General features: G+C 50.2%; 1 protein-coding gene across 2 annotated transcripts in view; it reads left to right on the forward strand.

Moving 5' to 3' along the window:
* FNDC3A (fibronectin type III domain containing 3A) overlaps window positions 1-22,481 on the forward strand; it is a 1,256,364-nt gene that overhangs the window by 1,061,174 nt on the left and 172,709 nt on the right. For both annotated transcript variants that reach the window (XM_078657339.1, XM_078657340.1), the window contains one exon: window positions 16,146-16,259. In XM_078657339.1, the coding sequence (XP_078513465.1) occupies window positions 16,146-16,259 (114 nt within the window). The remainder of the gene's footprint in view (window positions 1-16,145; window positions 16,260-22,481) is intronic.

Here is a 22,481-nt window from a genome sequence, read left to right on the forward strand (position 1 = left end):
CCTGTTGAATCTCTCAACAAGCCCATTGCATTGTGGATGATAGGGTGTGGTGAACTTGTAGTTCACACCACACTCTTTCCACATGGCAGTCAGATATCCTGACATGAAGTTTGTACCTCTGTCAGAAACGACCTCCTTAGGGAAACCCACTCTGGAGAACACTCCAACTAGGGCTCTTGCCACTACAGGGGCTGTAGTGGTCCTAAGGGGAATAGCTTCAGGATACCTGGTGGCATGGTCCACCACCACCAGTATAAACTTGTGTCCTGATGCTGTCTGGGGTTCCATTGGACCAACAATGTCAATCCCCACTCTTTCAAAGGGAACCCCCACCACAGGTAGTGGTATGAGGGGGGCCTTTGTTGTGCCACCTGACTTACCACTGGCTTGGCAAGTGACACATGAGCGACAAAACTCCTTGGTATTCTCATTCATATGGGGCCAGTGAAAGTGTGAGACAAGCCTGTCCCAAGTCTTTGTCTGACCTAAATGACCTGCAAGGGGAATCTCATGGGCCAAGGTGAGAAGGAAACCTCTCAGAGACAAGGGGATGACCAGCCTCCTGGTTGCACCAGGCTTGGGGTCTCTTGACTCAGAGTACAGGAGTCCATCTTCCCAGTATACCCTGTGGGCACCTGTGGCATTCCCTGCAGCCTCAGCAGCAGCCTGCTGTCTGAGGGGTTCAAGGGAAGGGCAGCTCAACTGTTCCTTCCCCAGGTCTGCTCTGGAGGGTCCCCCTGAGCCCAGAAACTCAACTTGATCAAGTTCAAGCTCTTTAGGCTCAGTTTCCCTCAGCTCTTCTAGATCAGCCTCCTCAGAGACTTGATCCTCAACCTGGGGCAAGGGGGAAGGCAAAGCCTTACCCTTACTGCTCTTCTTCTTGGAAGGTGTCTGGTCCATAATTTCAGGATCCAGCACCTGTTCAGTGGGGCATCTTCTGGCCTGTGACCTAGTCACAGCAAGCACATGTGCTGGCAAGCCTAACATCTCCATGTGAGTCCTCTGCTCCACTTCTGACCATTGTGATGACTCCAAATCATTGCCCAACAAACAATCAACTGGGAGGTCTGAACTGACTACAACTTTCTTTTGTCCCTTCACTCCACCCCAGGAGAAAGCCACAATTGCCACACTATGACTAGTAGTGACATTGCTGGCATTGGTCACCAGGAAATCAGTACCTGGCATGATCTGTCCAGGGTCCACAAAGTTAGGTGTCACCATGGTGACACTGGCACAAGTGTCCCTATAGGCCTGAGACATTTTGCCATTAATCAAAGGTGTCTGCCTGTATTTGCCCAAAGTATTGGGACTTATTTCAGGGGACATATCCATATCCCCTGTACAGACAAGGACAGCCTGAGTGAGTGTGCCAACTAAGTTGTCAGACCCCTCAGTACCCAAGGTTAACCCAACTAATGCCTTGGGAGGTACACTACCACTACTGACTGTACTAGGGGGTGCAGTTGCTTTAGGAGCTGTAGTGGCAGGAGTTTGTCCTCCTCTTTTGGTGCACTCACTAAACCAGTGAGATTTACTTTTGCAGTACTGGCACCACCTTTTTGACTGGCCTTCTTGAGTCTTCTTCTTCTGGGAAGCCTGACCCCCACCCTCTTTGGTTTGTTGGGGACCTGGTGAAGACTTCTGGTCATTTTGCTCATTCTTAACATTACCCTTCTGGTCTGCTTTCTTCTGACCACCCTGGTTCTGGTTCTGGTTCTGCTTGATCCTTGTCCTGACCCATTTGTCTGCCTTCTTTCCCAATTCTTGGGGAGAGGTCAGATCTGAATCAACAAGGTGCTGGTGCAGCAACTGGTTCTGACAATTGTTTAAAATTTGTTCTCTCATCATTAGATTATACAATCCTGTGTAATCTGTAACCTTGCTACCCAGCAACCAGCCCTCCAAAGCCTTAGTGGCACAATCCACAAAATCAGACCAGTCCTGAGACTGAGTTTTCTGGGTGTCTCTGAACAGCAACCTGTACTGCTCAGTGGTTAAACCAAACCCATCAACCAGTGTATTCTTCAGGACCTGGTAATTGTTAGCATCCTCCACTCTTGTAGTGAGGAGCTTATCTCTACCTTTACCATCAAAGGAGAGCCACAGTATAGCTGCCCACTGACTCTGGGGAATGCCCTGCACAGTGCAGGCCCTCTCCAGAGCAGCCATCCATTTCTGGATATCATCCCCTTGCTTAAAGGGGGGCACTATTTTAGTCAGGTGTTTAGTATCCAAACCCTTCTCTCTATCTCTTGGGAGATTGCTGCCACCAGTGGGAGCTAGCCCACTCATCTGCTGCTCTCTAGCAAAGGCAAGCTTCTCTTTGGCCAGGGCAAGTTCTTCCCTTTCAATCCTCAGTTCAGCTTGTCTCATTCTAGCTTCATGCTCTTTTCTCTGAGGGGAAGTAAATCTCCTCTGTGGAGGATTCCTTCTCCCCTGAGAAGAGGCATTAGAGTGCAGAGATCTATTGGAGTCCCTAGAAAGAGATCTATCTCTCCTAACTCCAAGGTTAGGCCCACTTCGGGTTAGTACTGGGGGTCCCCCAGATCCTAGCCCAAGTAAGTCTAAGTTGGTCCTAGTTAGCCTTCTGACTACCTCAAGACCTTTGTCTACCTCATCCCCAGAGAGTTCCTCCTGATCCCCCTCCTCAACTGCTGAATCAGTGTTGGGGAGGTCTGGATCCCCAGAGGTTCCCTCTAAGGCTGGCATGTTCTCATGTAACTGAGAAAGCTTTCTGGCATCATATGTCTCTAAGAGACCTATCAGAAAGGGAGTGGTGGGGTTAGACCCCTGCTTCAGTTTCCTGGAGACACAGATTTGTCTCATCTCCTGGAAACTGAGAGCTGCATATCTTGAAGTGACCTGTGGAGGGTCAACACTGACCAGGGGAGTCTCAGTAGAGTCCCCCTGAGTCGACATGCTTTTCTAGTGAGGTGTAAGTGGTGCACTTACCTACACTATATGTTTGCCTACTGATCCCTTGCTAGAGTTGTAGTTTAGGGTGTGCTAGGCCCTAGGAGCTACAACAGCTGGTTCAGTAGAACTCAGAGTATTCTAAGCTAAGTTATATGTACCTTTAGTACTTATGTGATCTTTCACAAGATATTCTTAGGGCATGTGTGGTAAAACAACAGCAAGCTCAAATCCCAACCGCTGCTCACCAATGTGAGAAGTTGGCCTGATGTGCAGTGCTCACTATTCTAGTGATCACTATATATCAGTCCAAACAACCCTTATTGATGATTGGTTGTAAGTCAACCTTATAGACCAGCTATCCTAGTAGCATGGATACGAGCAGTCTAAGGCTAAGACTCTAGAGGGTGTGTTAAGCCAGCTGTTTTACCATCACATTACCCCTTGAACACCCAGTGAAAGGACACCACACAAGTTGTTATGAAAATAAACAGTGTATTTATTTATAACAAGACTACCCTGGCTCTTTATGAGACAGGGAGCTAAGCACACAACAAAACTCTTACGAAAATACTTAAGTTAGCACGTTATACACAAATGCCCGAGGGGCACGAAAAACCATATACTTTAAAAGTGGAATGCGAATTACTAGCAGGTAAGTAACAGTTCTAATAGGCTTTGGAATCGCTAGGACTGGACTAGGGAATCGTTAGATTACTACTAGGAGGCCCAGGGGACTCGGGTGCAGAGTGTGCACTCTCACGCGGGATGCGGGACAAAGTCTATGGAAGCTAGAATTCACAAAGTTAGTGTTCACGGGCGAACCCGACCTGGTAGGGAGAAAACGACAGTGGATCCTGACCCTTGGATAGTGAGGCTATGCTGGGACACCGGAGTGCCGAAGTTACCTAGCCCAGGGGCTGCAGCTGCATAGGTCTGAAAAGACGTCGGGGATCTCGTTGCCGAACCAGGAGCCTGGAAGGAAGAAGTTGCTGGCAGGCGACCAGTGAAGAAAAGTTCGATGGATCCAAGCCTGGATCAAGGAAGAAGAAAACCTGAAAGCAGAGGGGACCAAGTTCTTGAATCACTAGCCAGTGATTAAGTGGGCACCAGGATGGCACCGGGCGAAGTCACCGCAGTCAGGTGAGTGGGCGCTGCTGGGCTCTGCAGTCTCTCGGACCAGGAGGCGTTGTCGGCGACCAGGATGGAGGTGCGAGCTGTCCCACGAAGGTTCTTGCTGTCGACGTCGCTGGACCCAGGATTGGGCAACAAGTCTTGGCAAATGCAAGGCCCACGCGGTGGACCTAAAATGGCGTCTTGGGCGGACCAGGAGGGTCCAGGGTACTTCTCCGATGGAGGGAAGCAAGGGCCAGTCTGGAGCAACCAGACCAGCAGCAGAAATGTCGTCGGGCGTCGTGCAGAAGGCCACAAGCCAGCGGGCTAGTAGCCAAACAACGCGGTGAGCAAAGCAAAAGCAGAAGGGCCCCACGCCGATCGTGGAGATGCTGGGGGGCTGCTCTTCGGTGCTGGAGCTGCTCAGGGTGGGGGCTTCTCGGACCCCAAAGCACTCACCAGGAATTCACTCGGCGGGCTTGCTGTTCAGAAGTCGTGCAGTCTTGAAGATGGCCGGTCCCTCGAGGTCTCGTCACACCCACGAATCTCAGCGTGACTGATGATGTAGGTAGAGGTCAGAGGTGCCAGGGAAGCCGGTTCTCGTCGAGCTGGGCAGTCGGATTCCGGAGGAAGGACTTGCAGCAGACCGCAGTGTTCTGTAGATGGTGCCTGCGGATGCAGGGTGACTACTCCTTAGTCACAAGGGAGAAATCTTAGGAAGAAGTCTTGAGTTCCTTTCGTGGAAAGTAGTTTCAGGATTCAAAGATGATCTGATTTGGAAGGGGGCCAGTTCCTACCTTTATCCTGTAAAAAGGGGCTGGCACGCGACTAAGTCCTGCCCTATGGGTGGGACTAGGAGGGGGGTGGTTACACCCACTTCCTTGGCGGGCTTTTCCCCAGCACAGGGTCTGGAGTGACCCTGGAACTGGTTCCAGCCAGCCTATGCACAGTGAGCACCGGGGTGCCACGTGCAGTCACCTTCCTCTAAAGCCCTGCCTACCTACAATACACAAAACCCTGTCTGGGACGGTGCTGGCACCGCCCCTGGCAGGAAACCCTTTGTCCTTATCTCCTGCTCTGGGAGGACTCCCAGCAGCAGGAGGGCAGACTTGTGTCTCGGTGGCAGCATCCATTTTGTGGAGCTGAGGCTCTGTTCGACTTTAACCGGGGTTAGGGGTTACATACATGTCGTGTCCCTCTAGAAGGGTGGAATGCTAACCCCGTCGCCAGAATTGGCGAGGGGTTAGTATTCCAATTCGTATGACACCTTACTCGACATGTTTTGATAAAGCGATACCAGAGTTGGCACATAACCGCGAGGATTATAATGCACTTAAGAGTATATGGTATGCGATATCATGGAAACGGCTAAGGGATGGGTCCCGAAAGCCGCAGACAGGCTCAGCTCATGCCAGAGCACCATCTCACACGATTCCAAGCACTCTGCCTTCAGGATTGTTAAGGCCTGCCATAGGAGTGACTGATAGGAGATCTGTGTGTCCATTTTAGGGTTAGATATAGGTATACTATATCTAAAGCAAAGGGTGAGTACACCACCTTGCCCCAGCTGTCGTGCAGCCAGTTGTGTCAGTTTAGTCAGTCAGCCCAGGGGTGGCACAATACATGCTTCAGCCCCTGGGAGACTTCTGGGTGCACCTCAGCCCTGGGTACAGGGACTTGGAGAGGGCCCAGTGCCAATTCAGTACCTGAGTACAATTTGGATAGAGAGAACAGCTAGGCTGTGGGTCTGATTAGCAGGCCCACAGCCAGGGAAAGTCGTAAACCAGTGCAGCAAAAAAAGCAAAAATCTGGGTGATCATAGGATTGCAGACCCTACTCTCCTACAGAGGTGGTGGGGTTTTGCAAGTTTTTGAGGGATTGAGGGGAATAAGAGATATGGTGGACGGCGTGGCGTGCCCTAGGGCCCGTACTGGCGCGGACGGGCGCAGACGGGCTCGCCTTTGGCGCGCCTTCGGCGCGCAGGCGGTGCGCCCGCTGCGCTCGTCCGCTACGCGTCCGAGAAATGCACATTATTTATAGGGCGTGGAAGGGTGGCGTGGGGGGCGTGGCCTCGCAAGGGGGCGTGGCCTCGGTCCTCGCCGAGCTGGCGGCGGGAAAAGCTTGTGAGGGCTGCGGCAGCGATAACTCGGCTGCGCAGGAAGCGGTGAAACCAGAAAGGCAAGTGCACACAATTTAAAGTGATAATAACTTTGTTTGAAAAGAAAATAGGTTTTAACAGGTTAAAAAAGCTCTCGGCTTCCGCCTCAAGAGCACAAACTGTCTGGGCTGCGAGCGCTAGCGATCAGCGCTTTTGCCATATTTGAGTGAGATTGGACGGTAGTCGGCACATTTGGGTGAAGGCTGTTGTGTTTTAGGGAGAGCAACAATGGTGACGACATCGGTTTCAGGAGGGAAGGAGCCCTTTTTGAGGGCCTCCGCAAATAGATCAAAGAGATGTGGGACAAGCGTTTCTCAGTAAGCAGCATACTACTCCTGTGGGAGACGGTTGGGGCCTGGGGTTTTACCCGGTGAGGTGCGTGTTATGGCATCATTGATCTCCTCACAGGTAATGAGGAGGTCCAGATTGGCAGATTCGGTTGCACTGAGGCAAGGGAGGTGAATGCAACCCGAGTTGAGCAAGTCTGGGAGGGAGGTTTTAGGACGCTGCAGAGAGTATAGCTCACGGTAATATGAGGCAAAGGTCCGGACCATTGCTAAAGGGGAATGATGTGCAAGGCCGTCTGGGTCTTTAATCTCCGGATTTATACGATTAGCCATGGGATATGTAACTAGTCTATGTAGGATCTTCCCATTCTTATCCCACCAGCCGTACACCCTCGCTATGGAGGATCTCCACAAGAGCTTGGCTGCATCCAAGGAGAGTTGTCTAATCTCAGCTCTCAGGTGTATAAGTTGTCTCTCCTGAGTCTCGTCTTGCTTCAGGAGGGCGCTTCTCGAGGGCAAGTGCCTGTGTCTCTCGGAGGGTGATCTGATTAGTCTGATTCTGACGCTTAAGCTTCAGATGGCCCTTGGCGAAGCCACGGATGGTGGCTTTGCCAGCCTCCCACAGGGTGCCCGGGGATGGAACAGAGCCAGTGTTGGTGAGGAAGTACTGTTGAAGGTCTGCCCCAATCGCTTCTCTAAACTCCTCGTCCTGGAGGAACCATGCGCTCATCCTCCAAGTTAGACGTATCGAGCCCGGGGGTTCCACAGTGCACAGAAGTATGGGTGAGAGGCCCGAGATGCCCTCAGGAAAGATAGTGATATCTCTAATTGTTTGGCAGTCAGCAAGGGGGACAAATATGATGTCTTTACATGCGTGGGTGTGGTGCACAGCTGACGTGTGAATGAATTGCCTAGTCTGGGGATGCCAAATTCTCCAAGCATTCTCTCTATCATAACCATATCTCGCTAGGAAGGGGCAGTGGTTTCCCATGAGATGGGTCTCTTGTAGTAGGAGGATGTCATAGGCCTGGTGCTGGTACGTAGCGTAAGACTGCCAAACGTTTGAACCTATCGAGGAGTCCATTGACGTTCCACGATAGTACACGGAGGGAAGGTCCGTTACTGTTCTTGCCCGTCATGGTGGGTGCCAGTGGGATCGGAGGTCTGCAAGACCCTGGTTGAGTGCGGGAATACTGGGGTCTGGTTTGAGTGTAGGACAGCAAATGTGACTGTAGGTCGCAAACAGTACGTGGGACTATCATAGTGTACCATAAGAATGCTGGCGTAACAACATGATAGATCAACAACATCGGGACACCGGCCCCAACCTCCCCCGCCCCACCCTATATTTCAGGAACAGAGGCATCTGTCGTCCCAATTAGGCAAAGAACATATCCAAACTAAAACGTTCGAGTTAGATTGCATGGAGGACCCCTCCTTGCATAAGGATACTCATTGTCTCTGCAAAGAGACCAGCAGATCGTAGTAAGAGCCCCGCCACGGTGCCTGAAGTGGTGAAGTGGTGAAACTGTAGTACTGGTTAAGTCCGTCACTTCAGGAGCACTGGGCAGCAAGAGAGCTCGGGACTAGTAGAGGCACTGTGGCGACATCTGGTGCTGTGTTTCTCGGCTCAATTCGATTTGTGGAAATGGATTGCTGTGGGGAGCAAGCGGAGCCCAAGGGTGTCCAGTCTCCAGGGCATGGTGTGAAGTCAGTGGGCGGGTCCGAACTGGGTCAGCAAGCCCCACTCCTCGGTGGGCCCCTCTGCCGACATCAGATGTGCATGTGTCATCAGCGGTTCTTACGGTTCCGCAGCAAGACTATGTGTGGTATATGTTTAAAACTTACACCGCCCTTCCTAGGGTATTGTTGGGCTGTGGGAGATGTCCAACTCTGTTGCCACCGATTCCGGGGTGCCCAAGGGGATGCACACCCAGGATGAGTTGCCAACAGATTTGGTCCTTTGCCGGGATTGGGAGCCGGAGGGCTGGGAGTGCTTCCGGGCCCACGAGCAGCCAAGGTCAATGATCTGGAGACCTCTCTGTGTCCCCTATGCCCCCTGTTTGATTGAGTGCACCTCCTGTGTTGCTGTTTAGGAGACAGCGGTCGTAAGGTCTGGGAGCCCAAGTGCACATGTGAGGAACCCGACCGGGACCTGAGGGGGTGCTCCTCAGTCAGCCAAGTCCAGGCCGCCTAGGGCATGTCAAAGAATTGCGTTTTGCCCTGAAAGATGACACAGAGTCGGGCCGGGAAAAGGAGCCTGTACTGAAGGCGGAGCGCTCTCATTTTCTTTATGACCTCGTGGAGGAGCGTCGTTGGTCTTGCACCTCTTTGGTGTAGTCTGGAATACCATGATGATATGGTTCTGGAATTTGAGGGTGCCCAGGGCCCATGCCTCACTCAGAAATCTTGCACATTTGAATTTGGATCGACATGTTAACTACAATAAAATGGTTGACTGCTTATCAGTTTTTCCTTAGGCTTAATCATCTATCACAGTTCATCTGTGATTTGACAATAGAGTTACCTTTAAGTGAATCATTTGAACATGCACTAAGAGTCGATGAAAGATCTTCTAAACTGGGGAGCTGAGATGATGACGTTAGCAGGCATATGCTTCCTGAAATCCCTCTGAGCCCTTCACTGTTGGTTCACCTATTTCATACTTATCTTCATCTGTCCCTCTGTCACGCCTATTTTACACTTGCTTTTTCTTTATGATAGGATGTTGCCATGGGATACTTTGTCAAAATGTGCACTTATACATAAGCCGGTTACAGAATTGCTTAAAGCATATTAGAAATAACTCCTAAGCAACGCTTGCACTAAACACATACAGTCTCTTTCGCCACCTCTACCACTCCTGCCTTGGCCCTGTTGCTCAGGGCTTTTGAAATCACATTCAAACCCCTGGCAAACCCTTGGTTTAAAAAACAGGTTTTATTTGTTTCTTTTTTGTAAACCGCAGATTTTCCCATTAGCAGTGCAACACAATTAACAAAATGTCATGGTTCAGCTACTGTTCCCTCAACTGCAGCTGAGGTCCTTGAGCCCTTGCATTTATAAAGAAATCGCTGACCCTCTGACACTGCTATTTTACACTTGCCTTTTAAATTACTGGATGCTACCAAGGGCCTAACACGAAGGGCAGAGGGTTGCACCAGTGCAGCTGTGGGAGGTGTCAGTGATGAAAGTGGCAGCAGATAACTGGCTTCTGAAATAAAAAACCTTGGCACTGTTGGTCTACTGTCTTGTTTAGCCTTGAGAAAGTCCTTTCGGATGAAACACGTGTCGGCTGCCTGTTTCGGATGATATGAAAATCGTGCTTGATGTGGGATAAAGGATATACAAAGAATAATCAAGACCGTTTTATGGACTTCCTGTGTGATATTTGAGTGGCTAAAGCCAGTTGCACTGTGTTGGACTTCTTTTTGTGCCTCTGCATTTGTGTAGCTCATAGTTAAACCTCAAGAGGGATGATCCATCTTGGGAGTTGATTTAGCCTCCTACAGGCAGAGGGAGGCTCTATGCTTGCAGAGCACCACAGTTTACTTACTTTTGGAGAAATGACTTCCCGACGGACGAAAGGGGTGGATGTGCATGTGTAAAGTGGCATTTCTGCTTTGTTCTTTTTAGGTCTCGCTGGCGTTGCAGCGCGAAGCGCTGCCCCCAACGAGACTTATAGTCGCCTTGCTCTCTCCCAAGGGAGACAGAGCTGTGCACGAGCCGATCCAGACCTGGGCACGAGCCGACTCAGGTCTGTGAACGCCAACGTGCACGCTCACGGCGTCACGCTCCTGCCCTCCGGCGTCTCTTCCGAGGCGCGCTCCAGGCCGACGGGCTCCACTGCAGGCTCCAGAGCGACATCAGTTAGGCTGTATTTCACCCTTGTTTAAGCTTGTTTTTTTGTTGCGACTCGACGTGCCCCGCTCCCCTGCCCCCCCGCCCCCCACCCTCCTCCCGCCATGCAATGCCGAGAGCTTGATGCGCTTCCGTCTTCTCTTTCCCTCCCACTCTCCCTCCATGTCTCTTGCATTTTCTCTTTCTCGCCAATGCTTGTTTCCGTAAACCTTCCAGTGTGCGAATCATGGCTTAAGACCTACTCACTTACTGATGAATTGTGGGAGTGATGGTGATTAAGGAGATTGTCTTTCTGAACATTTGGAAGATAATGTAAATGTCAATCGGTCCTAAAGTTCGGTCGGACGTAGAACTATTGGTAGTTGGTGTCTGTCACTTAATTAGAAAAATAAAGAGTGGTCTAATTGTGTATTACGGTTGCCTAGGAAATCACTCACATCGGAGACACGCTTGTTATAAAAACAAGGAAGGATGTTTATTTAGTGCCCTTGCTGCATAGTCTGGATTTTGCTGCAAGAAACCCAGCCCAGGGACCTGTACACGCTATTCACGCTATCCACGCCAGAGATAACTTCTGCAATTCAGTAAGGCGAGCGTGCTGGTGGTGGCTTAATGGTGTCAGCCCAGGTACTTGCAGTGTTCAATTTTCAAAAGACTTCTTAAATGTAAATTGGCTGTAGTTTAGGCACATGTCTGCAAAGCTTACACGTGCTGAGAGTTGCTTGCAACTGCTTCTGTTTTTAACACATTTAAGACTTTAGAAAACATAATTATAAATGGTAGCATGGTGACATCTTGAAACCCCGCCTGGCACTCTCACATAAAACAAGCTGCATGTGACCCAGTCATGGAGAAGACACCCATAGAGGTTATTAGTATGAGTATAACGAACCAGACTTTTTTATTATTACATTATTAGCAATTGCGAGGTATAGTTGTCCAGTACAGTTCTATGCGCTAAGCTTCTCGGATATCATAACCATACATGTTTCAACAGATGACTAGTGTGTCAGTATTTATCCGTTATATAGCCCATTCCACGGATGCTTCTTTTGCTTGAATTCAGATACATTTTACTATGTTTCTGAAATCAATCCACTGATGTATAAGTGCTCTTTGAAATCAAGGTCACAGTATGAGACCAGATCGGTTGTGATTGTTGGAGAGGTTTCCAAGTGCATGCAACAGCTTTCCAGCAGTAGAGCCAAAAACGCTACACACAACTATAAGGGCTGTACGCGATGGGAGTGATTTTAAGTTCGAGCGGTTTCGTGTTTCATATTTTATGCGCTCTCTCTCTCGCAATCATATCTATATCCCTCCATCCCCTGCAGTCTTCGGCATAGATGCTAGAACGGTGACGTTTCTCATTATTAGTCTTTATTCCTTGGCTTTAAGAATGTTTTCGGACAGCCTTTGTTAGTGACACAATAGTGAAGCAAAAGTTTCTTAACTTATCCCTGGTGACTTTTGGCAGATTCGATCTTCTGGGTTTGTTTTATCTGAGTTAGGATGCATATATTTGGCAGTGCCTTATTTCATAGTTTGGTATTTTGCAAGCATTTACAAGCCTTCAAGTTTATTCCAGGTGACTTGTAACGTTCTAGCATCTTGTTACCTGTCTCCCAGTGCACTGGGCATTGATTCTTGATGGTTTGGTCGAATTTCCTGGCCAATTCCATTTAATCCTTGGGGTTTCTGGTGGTAGAATTCTGTGGGGGTACTCGGTCTGTTGCCAAACATATCATTAACTTAAAGTGGTCCATTGCTTATTGTTGTTATTGCTTATTGGTTGCCTTGTCAATCTAATTTTCTTGCCACTTATTTTAGTGTGTGTGGTCTTTCCTTCCTTTTCATGTTTGTCCTGTCTCTCGAGAAAAAACATTACTGTGCCCTTATTCAGAACCTTGTTGTCTCTTCCTGCTACTTCTTTTTTGTCTCTGGACATCTCGTGTATCCCTCTGTCACCATCCTCTCTTTATTTCTCAGTTCATCCCATACCCCGCTGCCATTTCCGTCTCTCCATTCCTCAGACCATCTCTTTAATCTCCCCGTTAACCTTTCAGTCACTCAATGTCTCTTTCTTTCTTCGTCTCCTTCTTACTCTCCTAGGCAATGTATTCTCTCCCAGCACTGTGTATCCTTATTTCATACCGTCTCTCTCGCACACCTGCCCTTCCCCAGACCATCCCTTTTATGCCTCTCATTCTTTTAAATCTCTCTTAGATCCTCTCATGTGCCCTATCCCACCTGCCTCTCTTAAGCCAACCTTCCTAACCCTCCACCTACTTGCCTCTCTTACACACCTATCCTAGCTACCTACGCCTGCCTTTCTTACACATCTCTCCTCACCCTCCCCGTCTGCCTCTTACACATCTCTCCTAACCCTCCCCGTCTGCCTCTTACACATCTCTCCTAACCCTTCCCATTGCCCTCACTATATCTATCTATCGCCCTCACTCTATCTATCTATCGCCCTCACTCTAGCCATCTATTGCCCTCACCCTATCCATCTATTGCCCTCACTCTATCTAGCACCCTCACTCTATCTATCGCCCTCACTCTATCTTTCACCCTCACTCTATCTATTGCCCTCACTCTATCTATTGCCCTCACTCTATCTATATGTTTATCTATCGCCCTCACTCTATCTATCGCCCTCACTCTATCTATCGCCCTCACTCTATCTATCTTTTGCCCTCACTCTATCTATCTTTTGCCCTCACTCTATCTATCTGTCTATCTATCTATCGCCCTCACTCTATCTGTCTATCACACTCACTCTATCGCCATCACTCTATCTATCTATCGATTGCCCTCACTCTATCTGTCTATCTATCTATCGCCCTCACTCTATCTATCTATATATCTATCTAGCTATCTATCTAGCACCCTCACTCTATCTATCTATCGCCATCACTCTTTCTATCTATCGCCCTCCCTCTATCTATCTATCGCCCTCCCTCTATCTATCGCACTCACTCTATCGCATCACCACAGCATCAGTCAGCACCACCACAGCATCACTCAGGGGCACCACAACATCACTATGAGCTACCACAGCATCACTGAACACCACAGCATCACTCAGCGCCACCACTGCATCAATCTGTGCAACCATTCAACAACAACTGGTTCAAATATGTTCTCTCAATGTTTCAAGCTTTATTACAAATGTCACAAAAAGATGTTGATATTTCACTTCTGTTCTTGGATTTTCATCACAATAAAATACACTGAACATAATCTTCACAAAAGTTATTTACAAAAGTTTAAGCTATTGCCATTATAAATTACAATAACTTTTATTTAAGTATTAATTATTTAAACAAAATTTAAAAGCCATTGTTATTTGTAATATCAATACATCTAAGTCACGTACATACAACACATATTGCATTACAAATGCTATAGGTGTCACATTTGCGAAAGTTATAACTATTGGCATTGTAAATGACAAAGCTATTAATTTCGCTATTTTCAAAACCAACACATAAATAAAAAAATTGTCATTTACAATACCAATTGCTTAAACTTTCCTAATGCGAGACCTATTGCATTGCTTGTTTTGTGTATTGCTCCTCATTGAGGTCTTCATCTGGGTCAGTCATGGACTGAGCCGGTGCTACCCTTTTGTGAGACATAATATGATATTTTACTGGGGGCTTGGGCTAGACCTGACGCTGGTGCGCCTGTGGCCCGTACTGTTGCCCACAAGCACCGCCCTGCCCACAGTGATCCTGCTTGCCTACTTCGTCAAGCGACACACCACAATTTTGTGGTTCAGGTTGCTATAGCCTCACAAAATGTGGATAGTATTCCTCATACTTCGACTGGCAAAGATTTCTTTAAGCAAGACTCTTGTGGAAAACGTATGTTTTTTTCCACCAGTGTAGCGTTATGTTCCATTAACACAAGTAGCGTCCTTGGAAGTTTTTCTCATGCCTGATGGGATTCTTTGCAACATTTATTGCCATGGTTTCGAGAGGCTAATAAGAACGAACTGGGTCAGGTGATTTCAGATTTGCGACAGGTGGCTAGGTTAATCATTAGGTGTGGAAAAGACACCACTGATTCGATTGGTCGATCCATGGCGTCTTCTATGGCGTTAAGCTGGCGAGCTTGGCTTCTTTCCACTAGATCTACAGAGGCAGTCCAGTCAGCTTTAATTGACATGCCATTGATGGTGTTTATTTGTTTGGTGTACATACAGATGCTTCTTCGCACAAGTTGAGGGACAGTCGCAGTGGCTCATGCAGTTAGCCCTGTTCCCTTCTTTCAACTGTAGCTGTATTTTTAGGGAAATGTGCCTGTGTAGAAGGCTTCTCATGGTTTTCTGTCTGTATTTATTTTAAAAAGTGGATAAATACAGAACATGTTGCTGCTTTTAAGTGACTATGTGCTGTCTTTCATGAATTATAGCCCATCAACTGAGCAGATGGACAGCATGGGAAATTAAAAAAACAGGATGTCATTTCTTTAAATAACGGCATGTGTCAATATACATTTGTGGTATAATACGAGTATTTACCAGTGAATGTATTGTTATGTAGTATTTGGCAGCCTAAATAGCTAAAACACGATAGACATCAAAGTATGAGTGCACGTCTATCAGTTAAATAAATATGGAAATGTAGAGTTTTACAACTTCATGTATAAGCAAAACACAAAATAAATATAGATAAAAACAGATAAAATGGCCTAAAAAATAAAGATGGATAAATACAGAAGGAAATGTTAAAAAAATAAATACAATAAAACCGGGAGACCTAATTATGATATGCTTTTTGCAGTGTAACGTCACCACATATGGTGTTCCTGCCTTAACAGGTCTTATGTTTTAGTAGTATTCTTGCTGTTGATAACAGATTGCCTCTCTTTAAGACCCTACGTGAGTTATGAAAATCGAAGAGAAAGAAACAAGGTCTGATAACATGAGACAGAAAATTGTCTTTATCTCTTGGGACTGAACTTGGTGTGAAAGACTTGGCTGATCTACAGCAAGTATTGTTGAATACAACCTCCACATTTTTGTTATATTCCGAGTCTTGGAAACTTCCCAAACTTGTTAAAGAACATTCCTGTTTCCTCCTTCAAACCTCTACCCAACCTTAACCTTACTTTCCCACCACTCTCACGATTCTTACTGCCTTCTTTAAGCTTAAATTTGAATACATTCAAATACATTCAAATGTAACTCTCCATTGAAATCTGGACATATCCCTTAAGATTCATAACTTGGAAAGTAGTGTTTGAGAACATCCACATGAATTTACTCGAATTCCCAATAAAGTTTCTCAAATCCTATATTTACAGAAAGCAACTAGAGAGCAAGCGTGGAAGGAGGTTGTGACTCCCTGAGGAATGAATGCTGCGTCTATGGACAAAACATAGCTGCTTTCTTTATTTATTTTTATTATAATGAATCCAGTAGACGCGAAGTACCGTTTTATCTCCTTCAAATAACAAAACAGCTGAAGAAGAGAGAAATGAATGTAGCGCTGTTTACCGTAGATTACTACTGAAAAAAAGAAAATATATACCTAACGGTTAATCAGTATAAGCCGAATGTTTTAAAGCCTATAGGGCAAGTTTACTTAAATCAGAATTTGCTCCCGTTAATGTGTACAGTGTGCGAAACAATTCCTCTCCATTGTTATCCTTTGCATGGTAGTTCCCTGTAAAACATTTACCCTAAATGCTACATTTCCGAACACCAACAAACTGCTTCAACGTAGACTGTAAATCTGTAAACTAATCTTAAATTCAAAATGTTCTTCCAACTTACTTAGATTTCTTTCTTTTTTCAGTTTGGAATGTTCTCTGAAAAATGTGAACTTACCACAGCTCCTGGACCTCCAGATCATTGTAAACCCCCACAGGTTACATGCCGGTCTGCAACATGTGCTGTAGTGCATTGGGAGGTACTGTCGAAACTCTACATTTTATTGTGACTTATACTAAATAGTAATAATGTTGTTTACTTTTTAAGTCTTTCCCGCCTCCATTCTTCCCTTCACACATCGTTACTTACCTTTACAGGCTTGGGAGGAAAGTTGTCTAGCTTTGTTAATCTGAAAGAAACAGGTTAGTATTAGATTCCTTACCTTAGAATATCCCCAGGCGTCAGTCTGGATCCGGAAACTTTTGCGTAGCAGTACCCCTGCGCGTCGGTAGGCGTCGTCTGCAGGCGTCCCCTGCGGCTCCGCGTCCGTCGTTGGCGTCGTGCGCCGTGATGACGTCGCTGGAGTATATAGACGCCGCCTCCGTGCGCTGACGTCAGTTCTTCTTTTTTCCGCGCCAGTTAGCGCAGATCCGAAGAGCAGTACTCCGGTCTTTTGACCAAAGTTTTTGATTACTATCTAACTCTTAAGGTGCCGGTAGGATGCCCGGTTTTAAGAATTGTGACGGGTGTGACCGCACGATGTCGGTCACGGACCACCACCGACTCTGCCTCCGGTGCCTGGGCGCAGACCACGACGTGGACTCCTGCGTCGACTGCCGGGCCTTGACGAGTAAAGCTAGACGGGAGCGGTCCCGCAAGCTACTCGAGCTCCGGGTGTCGGACCCGCGTCGAGAGCGGTCCCGGTCCGGCCGGAGGTCGAGGGAGCGGTCGAGGGAACGGTCGCGGAGCCACCACGAGCGCTCCGGAAGTCGTCACCATTCCTCTGGTTCCTCAGGTAAGAGACACAAGAAGTCGGGGCGTCGTCATCGTACCCCCGACTCCCCCCGACGCTCGCGCGATGCGGCCGGGGGTTCGGGTGGCCCCAACCCCGCGGCTCCGCGTGGGTCGCCGGCGCTGCCTGCTCCATACCCGACGGTCCCTGGGAAAGGCGCGTCGCGCGAGGAGATAGAGGAGTTCCTCATGGCCATGAGGGCACTGTCTCCTCCGACGGGGCCTACGGCGCCTGCGGGCCCGGTGGTCCCGTCCGGGGGCCCGAGCGGTTCGGGTGCTCCTGCCCCGACGGCGTCGGGTGCTCCGGCCCCCGACGCCGCCGGCGGCTCCGGCCCAGGCGCCGCTGGGCCCTTAAGGGTCGACGCCGGCTGGTCCGCCGGCGCCGATTTCATCGGGGCAACCTATGGTGCCGCCTCCGCGCGGCGCCGGGACTCCGACGCCGGCTCCGGCCGGCGTCGGGGTTCCGGCGCCGGCTCCGGGCGGCGCCATCCCCATTCCCTCTCCTACTCCGGACGCGGAGTCGGACCGGCGTCGTCCGACGCCGAGTCCGGCGCCGATGGGGCCCATTGACCCAGAGGAGCCGGTCTACATCGTTGACTCTGAATATGGTGAGGATGCAGATTATGGAGAGGGTTGGGAGGGGTCTGAGGACCCTCTGTCACGCGAGTGTCAGTACGACGTGGACTGGACAGGTGACTTGGGTGACGCCAGTGGTCTGGACGACTCTCCTAACCCTGGCTTTGTCTCGCCTCCTACTGTGGCTTCGGAGGCTGGGGCTGCTTATTCAGTGGTGTTGATGAGGGCTGCCAAGGCTTTACACCTTGAGCTCCCCGTCGCGGTCGTGAGGCCTAAAATCCTCACTGAGGTCTTCAAACCGCAGTCATGCCCACAGGAGCCACTGCTGCCGTTCAACGAAGCCTTGACAGACGTTCTTTTGGGCACGTGGTCCAGGCCCGCTTCAGGTTCGCCTGTTGATAGGAACGTGGCCAGACGCCACCGTCCGTGTCCGGACGACCCCAAGTTCCTGTCCACCCATCCCACCCCTGAGAGTCTGGTGATCCAGGCCTCTACTTCCCAGACCGCATTTCCGTCGGCCCCGCCCGACCGGGAATCAAAGAGGTACGACCAGTATGGGAAGAAGGTCTTCTCGTCCCTGAGTTTGGGACTGCGGTCTTGCAACACCGCGTGCCTCTTGGGCCGCTACACCCACTCTCTGTGGGATACGGTCGCGGAGTGTCTGCCAGAATGCCCGCAGGAGGTACGGGCGAAGCTCGGCAAGGCTATGATTGAAGGCCGAGACGCAGCACGATATTCCATCAGGTGTGGTCTTGATACGACCGACTCGCTGGGCAGAGCGATGTCCACGACGGTGGCGATTCGTCGCCACGCCTGGCTGAGATCCGCCAACTTTTCGGCGGATGTCCAAAATACTTCGATGGACATGCCGTTCGATGGCAGTCGCTTGTTTGGCGACAAAGCGGACCACGCGCTGGAGCGCTTCAAGGACTCCAGGGTCACAGCCAAGTCCTTGGGTCTCTCGACCCAGCGCCAGCAAACGGGTTCGTTTCGCTCCTTTCGTGGCCACGGAAGGGGCGGTCCCACACGTGCTGCCAGCCACGCACCGCAGAATACTTCTCAACGCGGTGGCGGCCGTGGATTCCTACGTGGAGGCGGTCGGGGACAACGGCGGGGTCAGGCCACACCTCCCCCCACAGCATCAGCCTCCAAATCCTCCTAGTCCGTGCTTTCAGGCCCATGTGACGCCAGTGGGTGGCAGGGTTCGCCATCACCACTCCCGCTGGCGCACCATCACATCGGACAGGTGGGTGCTGCAGCTCGTCCGAAGGGGCTACTCCCTCCCCTTCGAGAGCACTCCTCCAGCCATGCCACCGCAGAACCACCGTGTGTCGGGGGACCACTTGACACTTCTGCAGGAGGAAGTTACGGCCCTCTTGGCCAAGGGGGCCATCGAGCGCGTTCCTGGGCCAGAAGTAGGGTGTGGTTGCTACTCCCACTACTTTCTGGTACCCAAGAAGGACAAGGGGGGCCTGCGTCCTATCTTGGATCTGCGGAACGTCAACGGCTTCCTCCGGAAGGAGAAGTTCAAGATGTTGACTTTGGCTCAGGTCTTGGCTGCTCTAGACCCACAAGACTGGATGGTGGCGTTGGACTTGCAGGATGCGTATTTTCACATCCCTGTCCTGCCGGCCCACCGACGTTACCTGCGGTTCACGGTAGGCCACGAGCACTTTCAGTTTATCGTGCTTCCATTCGGCCTTACCAGCGCCCCACGGGTGTTCACGAAAGTGATGGCGGTGGTCGCAGCTCATCTGCGCCGGTTAGGGGTTTCAGTCTTCCCCTACCTCGACGACTGGTTGTTGAAGGCGGGCTCGCCCCAGACAGTCGTCCACCACCTTTCAGATGACGGCGGACCTCCTGCACGAGCTGGGGTTTTCCATCAATGTGCCGAAATCACACCTGTGTCCCTCTCAAAAGCTCCTTTTCATCGGAGCGGTTCTCGACTCGGCGCAGTTTCGGGTTTATCCTCCGGAACAGCGGGTCCGGGATATACAGGCTTTGATTCCCATCTTTCAGCCGTTATCCCGGGTTTCGGTCAGGTTGACGCTGCGGCTGCTGGGGCTGATGGCTTCCTGCATCCTTCTGGTGCATCACGCCCGGTGGCGGATGCGGGCTCTGCAGTGGGACCTGAAGTTTCAGTGGGCCCAGCATCAAGGCAACCTATCCGACCATGTCCTGATCTCGGAGGGCACTGCGAGACAGTTGCAGTGGTGGCTTACGGACCGCGATTGGGTCAGAGGCAGATCCCTCTCCCTTCCCCAACCGGAGCACGTAGTTGTGACGGACGCGTCCCTCCAGGGCTGGGGAGGCCACTTGGGAGAGGCGGAGATCAGAGGCATCTGGTCTCCGGCGGAGTCCCGGCTCCATATCAACATGTTGGAGCTGCGGGCGAGTCGCCTAGCACTGAAGGCATTCCTCCCCTTTGTCAACGGGAGTGTAGTGCAGGTGTTCACGGACAACACCACCGCCATGTGGTACTGCAACAAGCAGGGCGGAGTGGGGTCGTGGACCCTTTGCCAGGAGGCTCTGCGTCTCTGGCAATGGCTGGAACGTCAGGGTGTGACTCTGACGGTTCAACACCTGGCAGGTTCTCTGAACGCCAGGGCGGACGAACTCAGCCGTCGGTGCTCGGTGGATCACGAATGGCGTCTGAACTCGGACGTGGCGAAAGGCCTCTTTCTGCAATGGGGAGAGCCTTGGTTAGATCTATTCGCCACAGAAGAGAACGCGCAATGTCATCAGTTCTGCGCGTTGGAGTTTCCAAGACGGCACTCGCTCGGCGACGCCTTTCGGCGCGAGTGGAGTTGCGGTCTATTGTACGCCTTTCCGCCTATACCACTTCTGCCCAGAGTGCTGAAGAAGATCAGGCGCGACCGGGCCCAAGTTATCCTTGTGGCTCCGGACTGGGCTCGAAGGTACTGGTATCCCGAGCTACTCAGCATGTCAGTCGGTCCCTCGATCCGCCTGCCCCTTCAGGAGGACCTTCTGTCGCAGCAGCAGGGGACGGTCCTCCACCCGAACCTGTCCAGTCTCCACCTCCATGCGTGGAGATTGAGCGGCGACAGTTGAGGCCATTTGACTTGCCTCCTGAAGTTTGTGATGTGATTCTGGCAGCCAGGCGTCCCTCCACAAAGTCGGTATACGCCTGCCGGTGGAACAGATTTGTGGCATGGTGCACAGCAAAGGCTGTGGACCCTCTCTCTGCCCCTCTTTCCGAGGTTCTCCTCTTTCTTCTCTCTCTTGCCCAGCAGGGCTCTGCTCTGGGCACTATCAAGGGCTACCTTTCTGCCCTTTCGGCCTTTCTGAGGCTGCCTGATCAACCTTCTTTGTTCAAGTCCCCTATTGTAACAAGATTCTTGAAGGGCATCACGCACATGTATCCACCTGTTCCGTTCGTGATGCCTCAGTGGGACTTGAACCTGGTTCTGACTTTCTTGATGTGCGCTCCCTTTGAGCCACTTCATTCCTGTCCTCTCCGTCTCCTGACTTTAAAGACGGCCTTCCTGGTTGCCATCACCTCTGCCAGGAGGGTGAGTGAGCTCCAGGCTCTTTCTGTCAAACCTCCTTTCATGTCCATTCATCCAGACAAGGTGGTTTTGAGAACTAGACCTTCTTTCCTGCCCAAAGTAGTCTCTACTTTTCACATCGGGCAGTCCATCACCTTACCTTCCTTCTTCCCGCCTCCGCATCCTTCAAAGGATGAAGAGCGGCTCCATCGTCTGGACCCAAAACATGCGCTTTTATTTTATATGGATCGCACACGCCAGTTCCGGGTGGATGACCAACTGTTTGTTGGCTACGTGGGTGCGAAGAAGGGAAGGGCGGTACATAAACGGACCATCTCTCGGTGGGTCGTTCTGTGCATCAAAGCGTGCTACTCTTTGGCTCGGAAGGAGCCTCCTGTTGGGCTGAGGGCCCATTCCACTCGGGCCACGGCGGCTACTACTGCCCTGGGCCGGGGAGTCCCTTTGCAGGACATTTGCCAAGCGGCTACGTGGGCCTCGCTGCACACCTTTGCGAGGCACTACTGCCTGGACAGTCAAGTCCGGAGGGATGGCTTCTTTGGCTGTTCGGTCCTCCAGGACTTTCTGGTGTAGGTTTGTATTGGTTCGCAGACCCACCACCGGGGTTGGTATTGCTGGGGTATCGATTCTAAGGTAAGGAATCTAATACTAACCTGTTTCTTTCAGATGAACAAGTTACTTACCTTCGGTAACGATATATCTGTAAGAAACAGTAGTTAGTATTAGATTCCTTACCGCCCCACCCATCCTCCCCGTTCTGCGAACTGATACCTAGGGTTAAGGACATCCCTTTCAGGGCCCTAGTTTCAAATGGCACCAGTGTTGGTTCTCACGTGGCTCTGCGTGTTCTGGCGCGGAAAAGCTATGTGCAAAGAACTGACGTCAGCGCGCGGAGGCGGCGTCTATATACTCCAGCGACGTCATCACGGCGCACGACGCCAACGACGGACGCGGAGCCGCAGGGGACGCCTGCAGACGACGCCTACCGACGCGCTGGGGTACTGCTACGCAAAAGTTTCCGGATCCAGACTGACGCCTGGGGATATTCTAAGGTAAGGAATCTAATACTAACTACTGTTTCTTACAGATATATCGTTACCGAAGGTAAGTAACTTGTTCTATTAGATGTTACGCAGTTATTTGACTTGCATGTTTATTTCCATTGCTTTACATTAACTTCATTGCCTATCAACACATAGTGATCTTTCATTTTTGTGCACATTGGCAAAAATCTATTTGCTGTCGCATTTTTGTATTATTTAAGTCCTACTGGTAAAGTATTATTTCTTGTCTATTGGGACTCCCTGTATAGTTTGGTGAACTGTGGTTAGTTAGGATTTTTTAATTAAAGTTAACGCTCATTAAAT

The sequence above is a fragment of the Lissotriton helveticus genome, chromosome 8, assembly GCF_964261635.1.
Source record: "Lissotriton helveticus chromosome 8, aLisHel1.1, whole genome shotgun sequence".
Classification (NCBI taxonomy): Eukaryota; Metazoa; Chordata; class Amphibia; order Caudata; family Salamandridae; genus Lissotriton; species Lissotriton helveticus.